This window comes from Varanus komodoensis, unplaced genomic scaffold, assembly GCF_004798865.1.
Source record: "Varanus komodoensis strain SLA01 unplaced genomic scaffold, ASM479886v1 scaffold12, whole genome shotgun sequence".
In the NCBI taxonomy this organism is placed as follows: domain Eukaryota; kingdom Metazoa; phylum Chordata; class Lepidosauria; order Squamata; family Varanidae; genus Varanus; species Varanus komodoensis.
Window position 1 is genome coordinate 13,418,703 of NW_025335349.1, and position 13,993 is coordinate 13,432,695.

General features: G+C 38.5%; 1 protein-coding gene across 1 annotated transcript in view; it reads left to right on the forward strand.

The window, feature by feature from the left end:
* Nucleotides 1–6,508: 6,508 nt before the first annotated feature.
* The window catches only part of VPS13B (vacuolar protein sorting 13 homolog B), a gene marked incomplete at its 5' end in the record, with an annotated part of 380,746 nt that continues 373,261 nt past the window's right edge, over nt 6,509–13,993 (forward strand). The window contains one exon of the mRNA XM_044421459.1: nt 6,509–6,701. Coding sequence (XP_044277394.1) covers nt 6,509–6,701 — 193 coding nt within the window. The remainder of the gene's footprint in view (nt 6,702–13,993) is intronic.

The window sequence follows — 13,993 nt, forward strand, 5'->3', positions numbered from 1 at the left end:
AAATGTTCTAATAATAATAATAATAATAATAATAATAATAATAATAAATGTGTCACGGTACATTAAATCATCGCAGAGCACCACTACTCTTTTCCGAACATGTGCATGATCCCTGTATGTGCTGTTATCCAATGTTCGGCCGGTGAAGCTATGCTGGGGCATCTTGGCTCATGTGCCGACAGAGAGGGCTCTGCATGCCCACTGTGCACGCGTGCCATAGTTTCACCAGCACTTCCTAGATTGTAAAATAAAAGAGGAAGTCATGAGTNAAAAAAAAAAAGATCCTAAGCCTTATCTGTACTGCAGTTGATGTAAATTATTTGGCTCCTGAGCATTTTATCTGATTGGTTAAATTAGGGTGGTGGTTTAATTAAGTGAAAAATAACCCTTTAAGTATATTACAAGTGTATCCTTTTTTTCAAGTAGCTAAGCATGTTGAAATTCACCAAGAAAAACTTTGTATAAGTGCCAACTTAAACGTAAGCAGGTTTTTCTTTCATTCCCTCCACCCTAAAAGTAGTCACTAGGTTCTAGTAGCAGGTTACTGGCCTTATGTTGGAAAAAATGAACTAATCTTATTTTACTGTACAGGATATGAGTAATAAAAATAATAATTTTTGGAAATTCTTGGCAAGTTCCAGCCTTACATTGTGGGACTCTGTATAAACCTGTGGAGGCAGCTGGTCACTGCTATGTGCTTTCAATCACTAAGAGGTGTTGATTTTAAAGGAATGAGTTGCTGTTTCTAAAGGTGCACATTGCTAGTATTTCATAGCTGCCTCTGGACTTGCAGGCATGGTTACATTAGACCTTCTACTTAGAGGGCCAAATCATGTTTTCATTCAGGAGCAGTTATTAGAATTACCTTAACGTATGTCAGATTTTTGTAAACACTTTAAGTGAAGCTGCATCAAGGTAAGCAAACTAGGAAAAACAAGAAACAGGATTATTTTTTTAACTCCATGCTACTGTATAGGAAACACGGTTTGTTCCTCTTTCCTTAGATTTATACTGGAATTGTTCCAACTTCAGTTTAATGAGTGGCAGATTCTCCTAGCTATACTATGGTTTATTTCACCCTAGAGATTAATAATTGAATTGATAGTTTTTTAATCTGTTCTGCTAAATGGACATATGTAAAATACCTTTTTAAGGGTTAAGTTGAGAAGGTACTATTTTGAGTACTGTGGATGGAAATATCTTTAAAAATTGGTAATAATCTCATGCTAGTGCAAATGAGTAGCAAAATTGTAAAATAGAAAAAGATGGGAGATCTTTAGATGACAAAGATTATTCTGTTTAATTCTAAATATTGGAAAGTTTTAAAATGATGATGTATTAATGCTTAAATTTTAAAATGATTATAATATAAATATCATAACAGTGTTTCATCTTCAAGCAGTTTCAGTTAAAAGTTCTTTTAACAAACATTTGCTGCACGTATGGTACAATCAAAAACATGGAACTTTTAGAGCATGTGTGTGTCTGTGTGTTGCTTTTAAATATACAATATTTTATTTTAAGTTCTCCATTCACTGAAAATCAGACTTTTTGTACCAAAGGAATATTAAAAACTGCACTGTTTTATAATTTATATATTTAAAAAATATTTAATACAGTGTTACTATCCATTGGGGAGCTTTTATGTGAAAGCTGTAAGTTTAAAAAACACTAGTTCAGTACAGTAGCACTTCATTTCAAACCAGACGCTTGTTTTAAATTGAAGTCATTCAAAGATTTTGTATTACTGATAGTTATTATTGGTACTGATAATCAAATCCATGTAAAAATAATCTTATGAGAGATGTAAACTAAGGGCTGAATTCAGTAAGTTACTTATGATCCTAATAATTTCTTTCTGTAATTGGGTCACACAAATTCTGTTACAGAGGGGGAGCCATCGCCTAGGCAAAGGAATCTAATACTAGGGGAAGTCCAGATATTAGCAGAAATGCTTGTTTCTCAAAGGAGGTAGATTGGTGGAGCTCCTTATGTGAGCTCTACCAATCTGCCTCCAAGGTACAAGTATTTCCTTTTGTTTTAGTTTGTCCTGTAAGAACTAAATTGCTTTTGTGCAAGCAGTGAGCCTACTTGTGCAATGAAGCTGGTGAGTTGTAAGAAAATTGGTAGTAAACACCCAGTCAGTTTCTGCCCTCAGAGTGTTATTTGTCTAATAATTCTGTATTACATTTGTGTATTAGCCATTTTATTCCTTTACTTACCTATTTTATTCAGATATATGTTGATAAAACTTTGCCCTAGTCACTTATTTAGTAACTTGTAATATAAAGAGAGGACTGCAGGTGGCTGTTGAGAATGGCTCAACGTATAAACAACCCACACACTCACGGGCAATAAAACTAAAGTCTTTTATTGCTACTTGTCTATGAGATTTACAACACTACAGCTGAGCTCTACTATTAAGGTCTTTACAAGTCAGATGGTAACTCTTTAGTGACGTCTCTTCCTGAGCCCACGTGGGACTAGCGATCTTGGTCCTGCCTTTCCTCTCTGAGGCGGGACAAAGCCTGTTTTTGTTCCCATCATCTCAGAATTCATCTATTGGTCGCGAGAGAAAAGTCTATCCCGCCCCATGTCTCCTGTGTCATGCTCAGGAAGTTCAGCGTCAGGAGGAGGTGGGTCAGTCTGCTCAGGCTCTCCATGAGCAGAACTCATAGTGCCTTTTCCCTCGGAGCTCTCTTGCTTTGATGTAGACTCGGGTGTTTGCTCAATGGGTAAAGGGTCAGGATGAGGTATGGCTATCTGCTTAGCCATTCCCAAGTTAGGTTGTGGGGTTGACATTTGGGTACAGGGTCTCAAGCACAAGACCTCCTCGTGAGGTGCTGCTTCTGTTGGGGCACGACACTAGCGCAGTGGTTTAAACCGCTGTGCTGCTGGGCTGGTTGATTGAAAGGTCGCCGGTTCGAATCTGCACAACAGAGTTCCCATTGCTCTGTCCCAGCTCCTGCCAACCTTGCAGTTTGAAAGCATGCAAATACAAGCAGATAAAAAGGTACCACTTCAGTGGGCAGGTAACAGCGTTTCGTGCACTTCGGTGTTTAGTCATGCTGGCCACATGACCACGGAGACTGTCTGCAGACAAATGCTGGCTCCCTTGGCTAGGAAACGGAGATGAGCACCGCCCCCTAGAGTCAGGCATGACTGGACTTAACGTCAAGGGGAAACCTTTACCTTTACCTTAATATAAAGAGGCAGAATTAAGTTCAGTGAGAAGTGAATACTAAAGATGATAAAACTGGAAATAATTGGAAGTAATATTGACATTTTATGCTAGTTGGTCATGACAGTACTTTCTGTGGATACTTGGGCAACTTTCTGTGAATGCATAATCTGTGGTTAGTTTATGATAGACATCCACCCTTAAAGGCAACCTGAAAATACTTGTAAAGAAATAAAATAACAAGTTTAAAAAACTTTAATTCAGAATTTGTGGAAAACCTATCAACATAACCATCATTTAAGCCCATGCTCCAACAACAGATGCTGAAACTGAAAAGTTTTATACAGGTGTTAAAGAGGAAATTATTTATGCACCAAAACAAGACATGGTGTTGATCCAAGGTGTCCAGACACAAAAGTAGGAAACAAAGGATAATCAAGTGTTGCACGAAAATTTGGCCTAGGAATAACAAATGAAGCAGGAGAACAATGCATAGAACTATGTGAAGCCAACAATCTGTTATTGTAAATGCATACTATAAATAACCAATCAGACTATGTAACTGGAAGCAGAAGCTGGAGAAGCTATATTCTTGCCTGGCCAAAACAAGACTTAGAAGTAGATTGTAGCAGTGACCATCAACTCTTAATGTCAAAAATCAGAGTCAAGCTAAAAAAGATAACCTGCAGAGACATAGAGCCAAACCATAACTTCAGAAAGATCCCTGAAGAATTGAAAGTTCACACAAGGAACAGATTTGCAATGCTGAACTTAATTGACTGTGAGCCAGAGCTTTAGCCCGAAACTAGAGACAATAATTGGAAAGAATGCCACAAGAAAATCCCTGTAGCAACAACAACAAACAAAAAAGCCTATATAGAAGAGAGAAGAAACACTTATAGTTGCTAAGTTCAGGCAAAAAGCAAAGGTGACAAAAATAGGGTCAGAATCCTGAATGCAAGCTTTCTGCAGCTATCACACAGACAGAAATAAGTATCAAAATGATCTGAGCAAAGAAATATAGAAGAAAACAAGAAAAGAGGAAAATGAGAGATCTTTTCCATAGGATTCAAGAAATCATATGGGAATTCAAACCTAGATTAGGAATGATAGAAGACAAATGGGCACACTAGTGAGAATATAAAGAGAAAGTGGAAAGAATATACAGAGGGGGACTATACAGAAGAGATGAAAAGTTAACAGCATTCTTCAAAGAGGAACTCTATGAGGAGGGGCCTGCAATATTGCAAAGCAAAATGAAAGATGCTCTGAAAGCAATTAGAAGGAATAAAGTAGTTGGTGTATATAGATACTAATAGAACTGTTCCAAGCTGCAAAAATGAATAGTCCAAATCCTAACAAAAATATGTGAACAAATATGGGGAACAAAACAATGACCCACAGACTGGAAACATTTGATGTGCATTCCAGTCCCCAAGAAAGAAGAGGCAAAAGAGTGCAGTGACAACAGGACCGTCACACGTCGGCAAAGTGATGCTCGAAGCATTGTAACAAAGGAAACTGCCCTATATGGAGCGAGAAATGCTTGACATCCAAGCTGGATTCCAAAAAGGAAGAGACACTCAAGGTCATATTGCAAATATATGTTGTCTCCTGGAGCACACCAAAGAATTTCAGATGATCAGTCTGTGCTTTATAGAATACAGCAAAGTCTTTGTGTAGATCACACAAAGCTATGGATGGTCCTGAAAGAGATGAGTGTGCTTCAGCACTGGTTGTCCTGATGCATAACCTGTATCACAGAGAAGAAGCAGAATATGGACAGGATACAGAGAAACAGAATGGTTTCCCAAAAGCAAAGGTGTCAGACAGTGATGCATTTTATACCACTATCTGTTCAATCTGAATGCAGAACATATCATAAGGAAAATGGGATTAGAATCAGAGTAGGGAATTAAAATTGGCAGAAGAAATCTCACTAATCTAAGAAATGCATATGATACCATACCCCTAGCAGAAAGCAGCATTAATTGAAACGACTTCTGAGGAAAGTGAAAGAAAGTGCAAAAACAGGTCTGCAGCTGAATATTAAGAAACTAAACTGAGAGACTTTAGCATACAATTACCCAGACTCCGTTTTATAATGCACTTCTGGGAAGGAAATGTTCACCCAGGCTGCTGTTTTTTTCGCAGCAGCACTATGATTATAATGGCTACTTACATCCTGAGGTGTTGGCTTATTCCAGGAGTGCTGAACTTATTTCAGTCTAATAGTGAAATCCAGTTTTAGAGAAACACTCCAGTAGTGGGAGGTGCTGATTGCATTGGGTCAGGGTAAAAAATACCAGCATATCTTAGCCAAACGTTGTTACTATTAGTAACTTAGCCTTACAAGAGCTGTTTCAACCTTTTAGAATTCCAACCCCTACCCCAACACACAAACCCCTAAAAGAAACAAACAAAAAAAACCTGAGCAGAAGCAAGGAAACCACCAAACTATTACCATTTTGGGCAAAGGGAGTAGAATCGGCAAGGGATTTGGATTTCGCATATGGGCCTGAGGTTCCACATTACATATATACCTGCTCTCTCCCTAAGATCTGGGTCGGAGGTGCTTTTTCAGGAGCCCTCTTTGAAGGAGATCAGGAGAGTGGCTACCTGAACACGGGCCTTTTCTGCAGTGGTGCCCCATCTTTGGAACTTGCTTCCCAGAGGTGTGCCTAACACCAACACTTAATTCATTTTGGCACCAGGCCAAAACCTTTTTATCTTCCAAACATTTTAAGATCTGACATTATTTTAAAAATGGGTTATTTGTTATTTGTTGCGGATGCTGTGCTTTAATCTCATAGCACCATCCTGAGACTCTGGTGAAGGATGGAATAGAAATGCTTTTAATGAATGAATGAATATTATTAATGTGTTTAACTTGTAGAATGATCAGAAAATACCTGAATTGTTACAGTAGTATTATGTCCTCCCATTTGTCTGCATTAGAAGATGAGATGAGGCAGCTCATACTTCTGGCAGTGTTTTGATATTAAACAAGTGACGTAATGAAACATGAAATTGGAGGTTGGATACCTATCAGCAATTTGGCTACATACCAGTAATTGGTTTTAGTTATTTATCTTGGAACATATTAAAAAAACACTCATAAATGAAGATATCAAGAAATTAGCAGTGGATGTGAAATCATATTATTAGTTTACATTTACATTTGTAATATGTAATATTCAGAGAACACAGATTATCTAGGTTCACTTAGATCTAGTGAGCTACTTCAGTCTTTGCTGTCCTATGGATACAATGTTAGGCATTTCTACTAATGATATATACTGATGTAATCATTTTTACTTTTTTCTTTTATTCCCTAGGTCCAAGCGGTCTAATATTTCAATAAAAGAATGCATATTTGAACTTCCGAGTCTGACAGTTCAGGCAACAAGAGCCCAGACTTTTCTAATGCAAGCTATTTGGCAAAGTTGGGCTTATATTGGAAATGCCAGTTTACCAGTTATGAATGAAGCTTTAGTGAATGAGGTCTTCCAAACATCAGGTAAAGACCACATTTTTTCTGGCTCATGCATTTGACCGATACATCTGCGCTACTTAAGTCTTTTCTAACAGATTTGCCAGTGTGAATGGAATGTTGAACTGATGGACCTTTGGTGGTTTGTTCCCACATGACTTTTCTAATGTCCTTATGCTCTTAAAGGTTAAAACCAAAACATGCTTTGAATTGGGCCTCGAAGCATGTAGGCAGTCATCCAACCTATCTGCTTCTCCAATTCAGCACCCTTGGCTTCAAGAGAACAAATCTGTTTCCCGAGAGCCAGGAGCATATTTTACTGAACAAGCAAACGCAACTTTTGTCCAGTTTGGCAGATGGTCTTACATGTGGCATTCAATGCTTAGCATTGAATAGATTTAATTGGCACTGTTACCATTTGATATACAAGGTAGTCAGCACTGTGAAGGCGTAAAATACTTTTATTCTGGCACAAGTTAAGCAAACAAAGAAATGAACAAACAAAAAAACTGACCCTTGTTGGTTACCTAAGTGTTCCCCCCTGGGTCAATACTTAATAGAAGCACCTTTGGCAATAATTACACTTGTGAGTCCTTTTGGAGAAGTCTTTATCAGATGTGCACAGCTGGATCCTGCAGTTTGTGTCTGTTCTTCCAGAGAAAATTGTTCCAGTATTGTCAGGTTGGATGGGGACTGTTCTTGAACAGCAGCTTTCAGATGTTGCCACAGATTCTCAGTTGGACTGAGGGCCTTGACTGGGCCACTCTAAGACATTCAGATTCTTGTGTCTAAACCACTTCAATGATCAGTGTTTTTGCTTCATTGTGCTGCTGGATGGTGAACTTCTACCTGGTTCCACATCCTTTGCAGACTGAAACAGATTTTGCCTCTAAAATAGTCCTGTACTTGGCTCCATCCATTTTCCGTACTGCCTGGTTTTCCGGTTCCTGCTAAGGAAAAGCATCCTTATATTATGGCGCTCTCATCACCATTCTCTCCTGTGGTGGGTGATGATCTCAGGGCAGTGAGCACTTTGCACCACGCACAGCATTTTGCAGAAAGGCCAAAAGATTTAATTTTGGAATCATTAGACCAGATAACATATAGCACATGTTTGCTGTGCCTCCCACTTGCTTTTCTGCAAACTTCAAAGTGTGCTTGAATATGGGTTTGTTTCACCACTCTTCCATAAATTCCTGGTTCGTGGAGCATACAGGTTATTGTTGTCCCATGGACAGTTTTTCCCAGTTTCTTCTGAGTCCTCTTCATTTTTTTCTTTCACTAATGCCCTTCCTACCACTCACTGAGTTTTGGTGGTTTGCTTTCTCTAGGCAGAATTGCAGCTGAGCTGTATTCTTTGCATTTTAAAATACTGGTTTTAGTGGTGCTCCAGGGATGTTGATAGTTTAAGATTTAAAATAACTCAATCTTGAGTGATGTTTCTGCACAACTTTATTGCAAAGTTATTTTGATAGTTCCTTGGTCTTCATGCTCTCCAGCAAACATTGGGGCCTTCCAAAAATAGGTGTTTTTAATCTGAAATATTGTGGCACTGGAGTTACACACAGGTGGACTCTTCCCCCAGTATGTGGAGACTTCTGGAGGCAGTAGGTTGCACCAGAGCTCATTTAAGCATGCCAGAGCAAAGGGGTTGAAGACGTATGCAACCAGCAAGTGCCAGTTTGTTTTGCTTACTTAACTTTTGTGCACAATAAGACTGTTTTGTACCTTCACAATGTTGAGTACACATCAAGTGGTAACAGTGTCAATTACATCCATGTAATGACACAACAAAAATATGGAAAGTCAAGAGTGTGTGTGTGCGGGGGAGGGGAGTGAATAATTCTGCAGACCATTGCATGCTTTAGTAAACAGCTATGTGCTCAATATAGGTTTCAGAAGAAACAAAAAAAACCTTTGTTTGCTTAATTAAATATATTATCTAAGGAAAGTTAGTGTACTATAATGAAACCACAATCTGGTTCCAATTTCACTTCAGCCCTGAACTCATTTAGTTGGTTTGCTGCATGCTATTATCTTTTTATCTTACCTTTAACAATTATAATGCTGATATAATTTTTAAAAAATATTTCTATATCTTGAATAGGAGTTTCCCAAACACATTACTGTACTCATTAAATTGCAACAAAAATGTTTACCGATGAGAGATTGCAACAAACAATTCTATGATACACTTGTTTTCAAATTGCTGTTTACCATACTCCTACTTTCCTCTTTAGCTTTATTCTTCAAGAATGTTAGGGATACACCAAGAAAAGTGGTTTTTAGTATATTCAGAATATTTGGCTGTAGCACATTGATACTCCAGGAAAACATAGATGCTTTTGCACATGCCTTTGCCTTTCCCTAGAAACTGGAGCTTACTGTTGCATTTTCCTTGTCCATTTCAGGTAGTTCCTAATTTTGTTGACCATCCATTTCCATTAATCTGGTATTTTTAAGAAAATTGCTTGCAGACTTTACATTTCTCTGTTAAAGGTGATCAAATAGGCATTTGAATCCCTCATGTAAATGATGTATTAAGGTTAAAATAAAATCTACTTTCCAGAAAGTAACTGCAAAAGTATTTTATGCAAGACTTCATGTGGGATACCTTAATGGTTGAATAATAAATTTTACCTCATAAAAATGAAATTCAATAATACAGTAGCTTTCTCAGCGCAGTAGCATCTGGTTAAATCTCAGGAGAGCCAATATTTTCCAACTCATTAGGATCATGTCGTTCTGTATGTCGTCAACATTGACTTAGCCAAGCTACCTTTACTTACATAACCACCAAACTATTAAATAGGTCTCTTGTGGAGTGAAGTCAAATATTCCTCTTATTTTCCTATTGCCTTGGAAGAAGAGAAGAAAATGTACATGTTGTAACATTTAAACATCTGGTCAAAACCACATCAGGGTAATGCTGAGGAAAGTAACAGGATTCAGAATTCTTCCCAGGTGTGCATATAAAAAGGGGTTTGGAGTTGCTGCATAGTTCTTTAACCACTTAGGAAAAAGATTGAAATATAGTGATTTGCTGTTCTAATGCCCCTGTTTGAAATCTGTTCTTTTTCCCCCCTTCTCTTAAAAAAAAACATTTCTGAGTTCAGTTGTAATGCAGGTTGTTGAGCTTTAATCATTTCCTTCCAATGTACTGCTTTGGAATGTGCGTTCCATATAATGCAGCCAAGACTGGCACTTCTTCTGAGCATTGCAAGTCTGATTTTAAACAACATGCAATCTGTGTTCAAGACAGTATTTTTGTGAATAATGACTTGGTTGTGGTAGAATACAGATGTAAATACCTGCGGAGTATAGTTGTTCTGTTGTATTTTGTGGATCATCGTATTTAAGAGTTCTGATTTGCATCTAGGCTTCTGTGCTGAAAGCTGGTATACTGCTTTATATCTGCAGTGTCCCCATGGGTGTAGTGTGTCATTCCAGAAAAATTGTCATGTTTTGCCTGTCAGTTTGATAGAAGTTGCTATGGGATGATCCCTGTTACCATGGAAGCTTTTGGCATTTTCTAGGCACTCAGAAGCAGATTTTTTGCAGCTGACTAAGGCTGCAAGGCAACGTACAGAACAGTAAATAAGGATCTCCCAGAGTGGTTTAAATAAATTTCTAACTCAGATTCTCAGGCTCTTGGGTTCTAGGACTTCCAACACTGAATATTAATCCAAATTAGTGCTTTCTTTAGAATAGAAAATAACTCCACTGTTGATAATGTAGAAGAAGAATAGTAAGGCAGCTCAGTTCTGCTATTAGATGCAACTAGAATGTCATTGCACATAATTTATTGTTACTGTTTTAAAAAGTGGGGTTATTTCAAAGGTTTGTCTTCAGTCTTTGAGCAAGGGGAAGGCTGTGCATGCACACATACATGCAGATAGATAGAGGGAATCCAGCCTCTGTGTGGAACCAGATCATGCATCACAGCAAACTGGTTTTCTAAAACCAGTTTGTCACTGTGAACAAACCACTGTGCTAGTTCACATGACTCAATCACTTCTGCTTCCACAATCATCTAAACCTGTATCCTCAGGTTGTTTAGCATGATATCAAAACTCAGAATTCTGGCTTCTCTTTTCCACAAAATGCTGGAGTTGGAACCCATGGTTAAACCTGTTTTGTTAACCCTCTCATGCTGACCTTGAGAACCATTGAATCATATGAGCTAGCAAGGCAACGTGTTCACAGTAACCAAAGGATGCACATTTTCTGCACTATTTGTTTGCCTTTCTTACTGTCAAATAAAACAGCTCTAAATGTAATTAATTAGCTCCTGTTCTTGTATGCCTAGGTTTCTTGTTAGATATCTAGGATATTAACATCACATAAAAGTCAGGTGCAGGTATTCTAATTAACACCTTGAAAATCCCACAGATGGTTTAAGATGACTGTAACAAGAAAATGACAGCCAAGCACAACTTTTTTGCAAATCTGTGCAGGAAATATACACTGTAGACTTGAGCCAAGATAGATGCTGACAGCTGAGATAGCATCAAAGAATTGCTGTTCAAAATACTGGCAGAAGAAAAAGAGCTTCAAAGGCAAACTGACTCAGCTGTTCTCCCCAAGTCTTCTCACTCTTAATCCTCTAATTTCATTACCTATCACCTTTTCCCATGCAGAGTTGAATAGCTGTTTTGTGCTATCACTTAAGTTTTTAGAATTAAGCACTACACAGGTTGGATTGTGTGGTGTGTAAAGACGAAAGAGAATAATGGAAAAGGGTGATGGTAGGGAAGTCAGGATTCAGTATTTGTTAATATTATAATTGTGATTGTTATATTTATATCCTGCCTTTTTTCTTTTCAAGGAACATAATTCTCCTCCTCCTTGCAATCCTATCCTCACAGCAACACTTCTGTGAGATAGTTGGGCTGAGAGTTTATGACTGGTCCAAAGTCACTCAGTGAGCACCATGCAACCTGGATCTCCTGAGGCCCAGTCTTGAACTCTTAACTACTTCACCACAATGGCTCTCACCAAATCACATTGATTAGATTAGCTTGCTGAGATTGCCTTTATAAGGATGCCTTGTTAAGCAATCTGAGTTGCAATTCTATTCATTCTGCCTCTGGAAAAATATTACAAAGATTACGAAAGATTGAATTATTGTTACAAAGATTACAAAAGATTGAATTATTGTTACAAAGATTACAAAAGATTGAATTATTGTGTAGTCTCATTTGTGATGCCTTGGCATGCCAGTACATGCTAGAATATTGCAAAAATTCAGTAGAGGTTAACTTATCTCTGCCTTCCCAGCTCCCCACCACTGCCCCCCCCCCCCCCCCCCCCCCGCCCCCCCCCCCCGGCCCCATATGGCACTACTACTGCTTCTGTTGGAATGAGTATGTATGCAGGAGTATGTGGGGGTAAGTTATCATGGAATGCTTCAGTATTAAGTCTGGAAAAGAATGCACTAGTCATGGTGTGGATATAATGCCAAGATCAGGAGGCAATGAAGGAGGGGATTTATGATCGAGTCAAGTGAAAATGCACTGTCTGTTGATCTCCTTGGACAGTGAGCAGAGCTGAAATCTTGAATGGCATTTCAGTGGCAATTTTTGCCCATTGATCCTGGTGAGGCAGAGCCAGAAGAGGTGATTCTTCCAGAAGCCCATACAACAGTAGGGTAAATTTGGGCATATGAACTTATACATATAAAGGAGGGGGTGATAAATCACTCCACTACACCAAAAGCACTTATTTGGCCCTGCATTCTTCTGTTCCAGCTATAAATCCTATCCTACAGAGCATCAAATGACTTTAAGATCATGAATGCATGATCTTAAATGTCTGAGGGTTGTGGGTGGGAGAATTCACATAAAATGATGCTGCAGCTGCTAATGATGATATTTTCCAATGATATCCCATGTTTATTTTCTTAGAGGCACACCCCCAGGGCAGGATCAAAGCCATCTGGCTGTCTCCCATAGTGTTCACCATAGTGAACTCTCATACAACATTGGTACCTATACATGAACAGGAATTAATAATACACAAATGATTTTTTACTACCTATTTATTAGAAATCAACTTACATGCTTTCCTGGAAATAAAACACTATTATCTCATCCATGTTAGATAACTCACCTTTTACAGTGAATTGGTGCAGAAAACATAACCAGGATAAGAAACAATAGTTTGTTTCACAATTTATTTGCGCCCTAGCCTGTCATCTGAACACAGGATCATGGTTTCCATGGGACTGGTATGCAATTACCACAAATTACAAGACCACTCAGTCTCTATATGTGGACCAGTGAGGAAGAGGCAGGTGATGTAGGTAGAGAGTGATGCACCTTGGGATTGAATTTTAAGTGTAGTAGCTAATGGGATACATGCCAATAGCAGGAAGGATAGACGACACAATAGTATAGAAACTATTTGATTGTCTGTTGGGCAGATGATGGTAAAAAAAACTGCAAACCATGGTAACCATGCAGGAAAGTTTGTCTTGTTGTATGAACTGACTCACTGACTCATTTAAGCAGCAAAATAAGATGCACAAATGCATAGCGAGCTGGACCAGAACATTTTGCCTTCTGAAGATGCAGATGCCTCCCTCTTCTGCATTAACATCAGCCATAAGACTTGTTATTAACAGCAGAAATAAAAAGGAGTGTCACCTCAAAGACCAACAAATTTATTCTGGCGTAAGCTTAAGTGGACTACAGCCCACTTCAACAGATACATGAAGTATTATGGGGATTTGAAAGTTCTTATACAATACTTATATATGTGGTAGCATTGTAAAAAGTGAGGTTAGATGGAAATTACACATGGAAAGTATTTGACAAAAGGAAATAAATTCTTTTCTTTCAGTGTCCCTCAACTGCTTTTCCCTTAAAAAAAGAAAGGAGAAAGAAATCCATTCTGCTAGCAGGTGTTGTGAGCCCAATTCTTCCCTCCTTGCCCTCAGGCAAATTCAGAACGATGCAGTTCTTTATTAACACTTTACAGCTAAGGAGACAGTTTAGTAGCCTTCAAGTAAGTCGAACAATAGGCCTCTGCTCATGTAAAGAGTTGTTGTTGTTAGTGGTAAATTCCTGTCTGACCAATCTCAACCCCATGGACAACATTCTGCAAGGCCTTCCTGTTCTCTACCATCCCCCGGAGTCCACTTAAGCTCACACCAACTGCCTCAGTGACTCCATCTAGCCACCTCTTTCTCTGCCGTCCTCTTCTTCTTTTGCCATCTATTGTTCCCAGCATTAGGCTCTTCTCATTAGGTGGCCAAATTATTGGAGTTTCATCTTCAGTATCTGGCCTTCTAAAGACCAGTCAGGGTTGATCTCCTC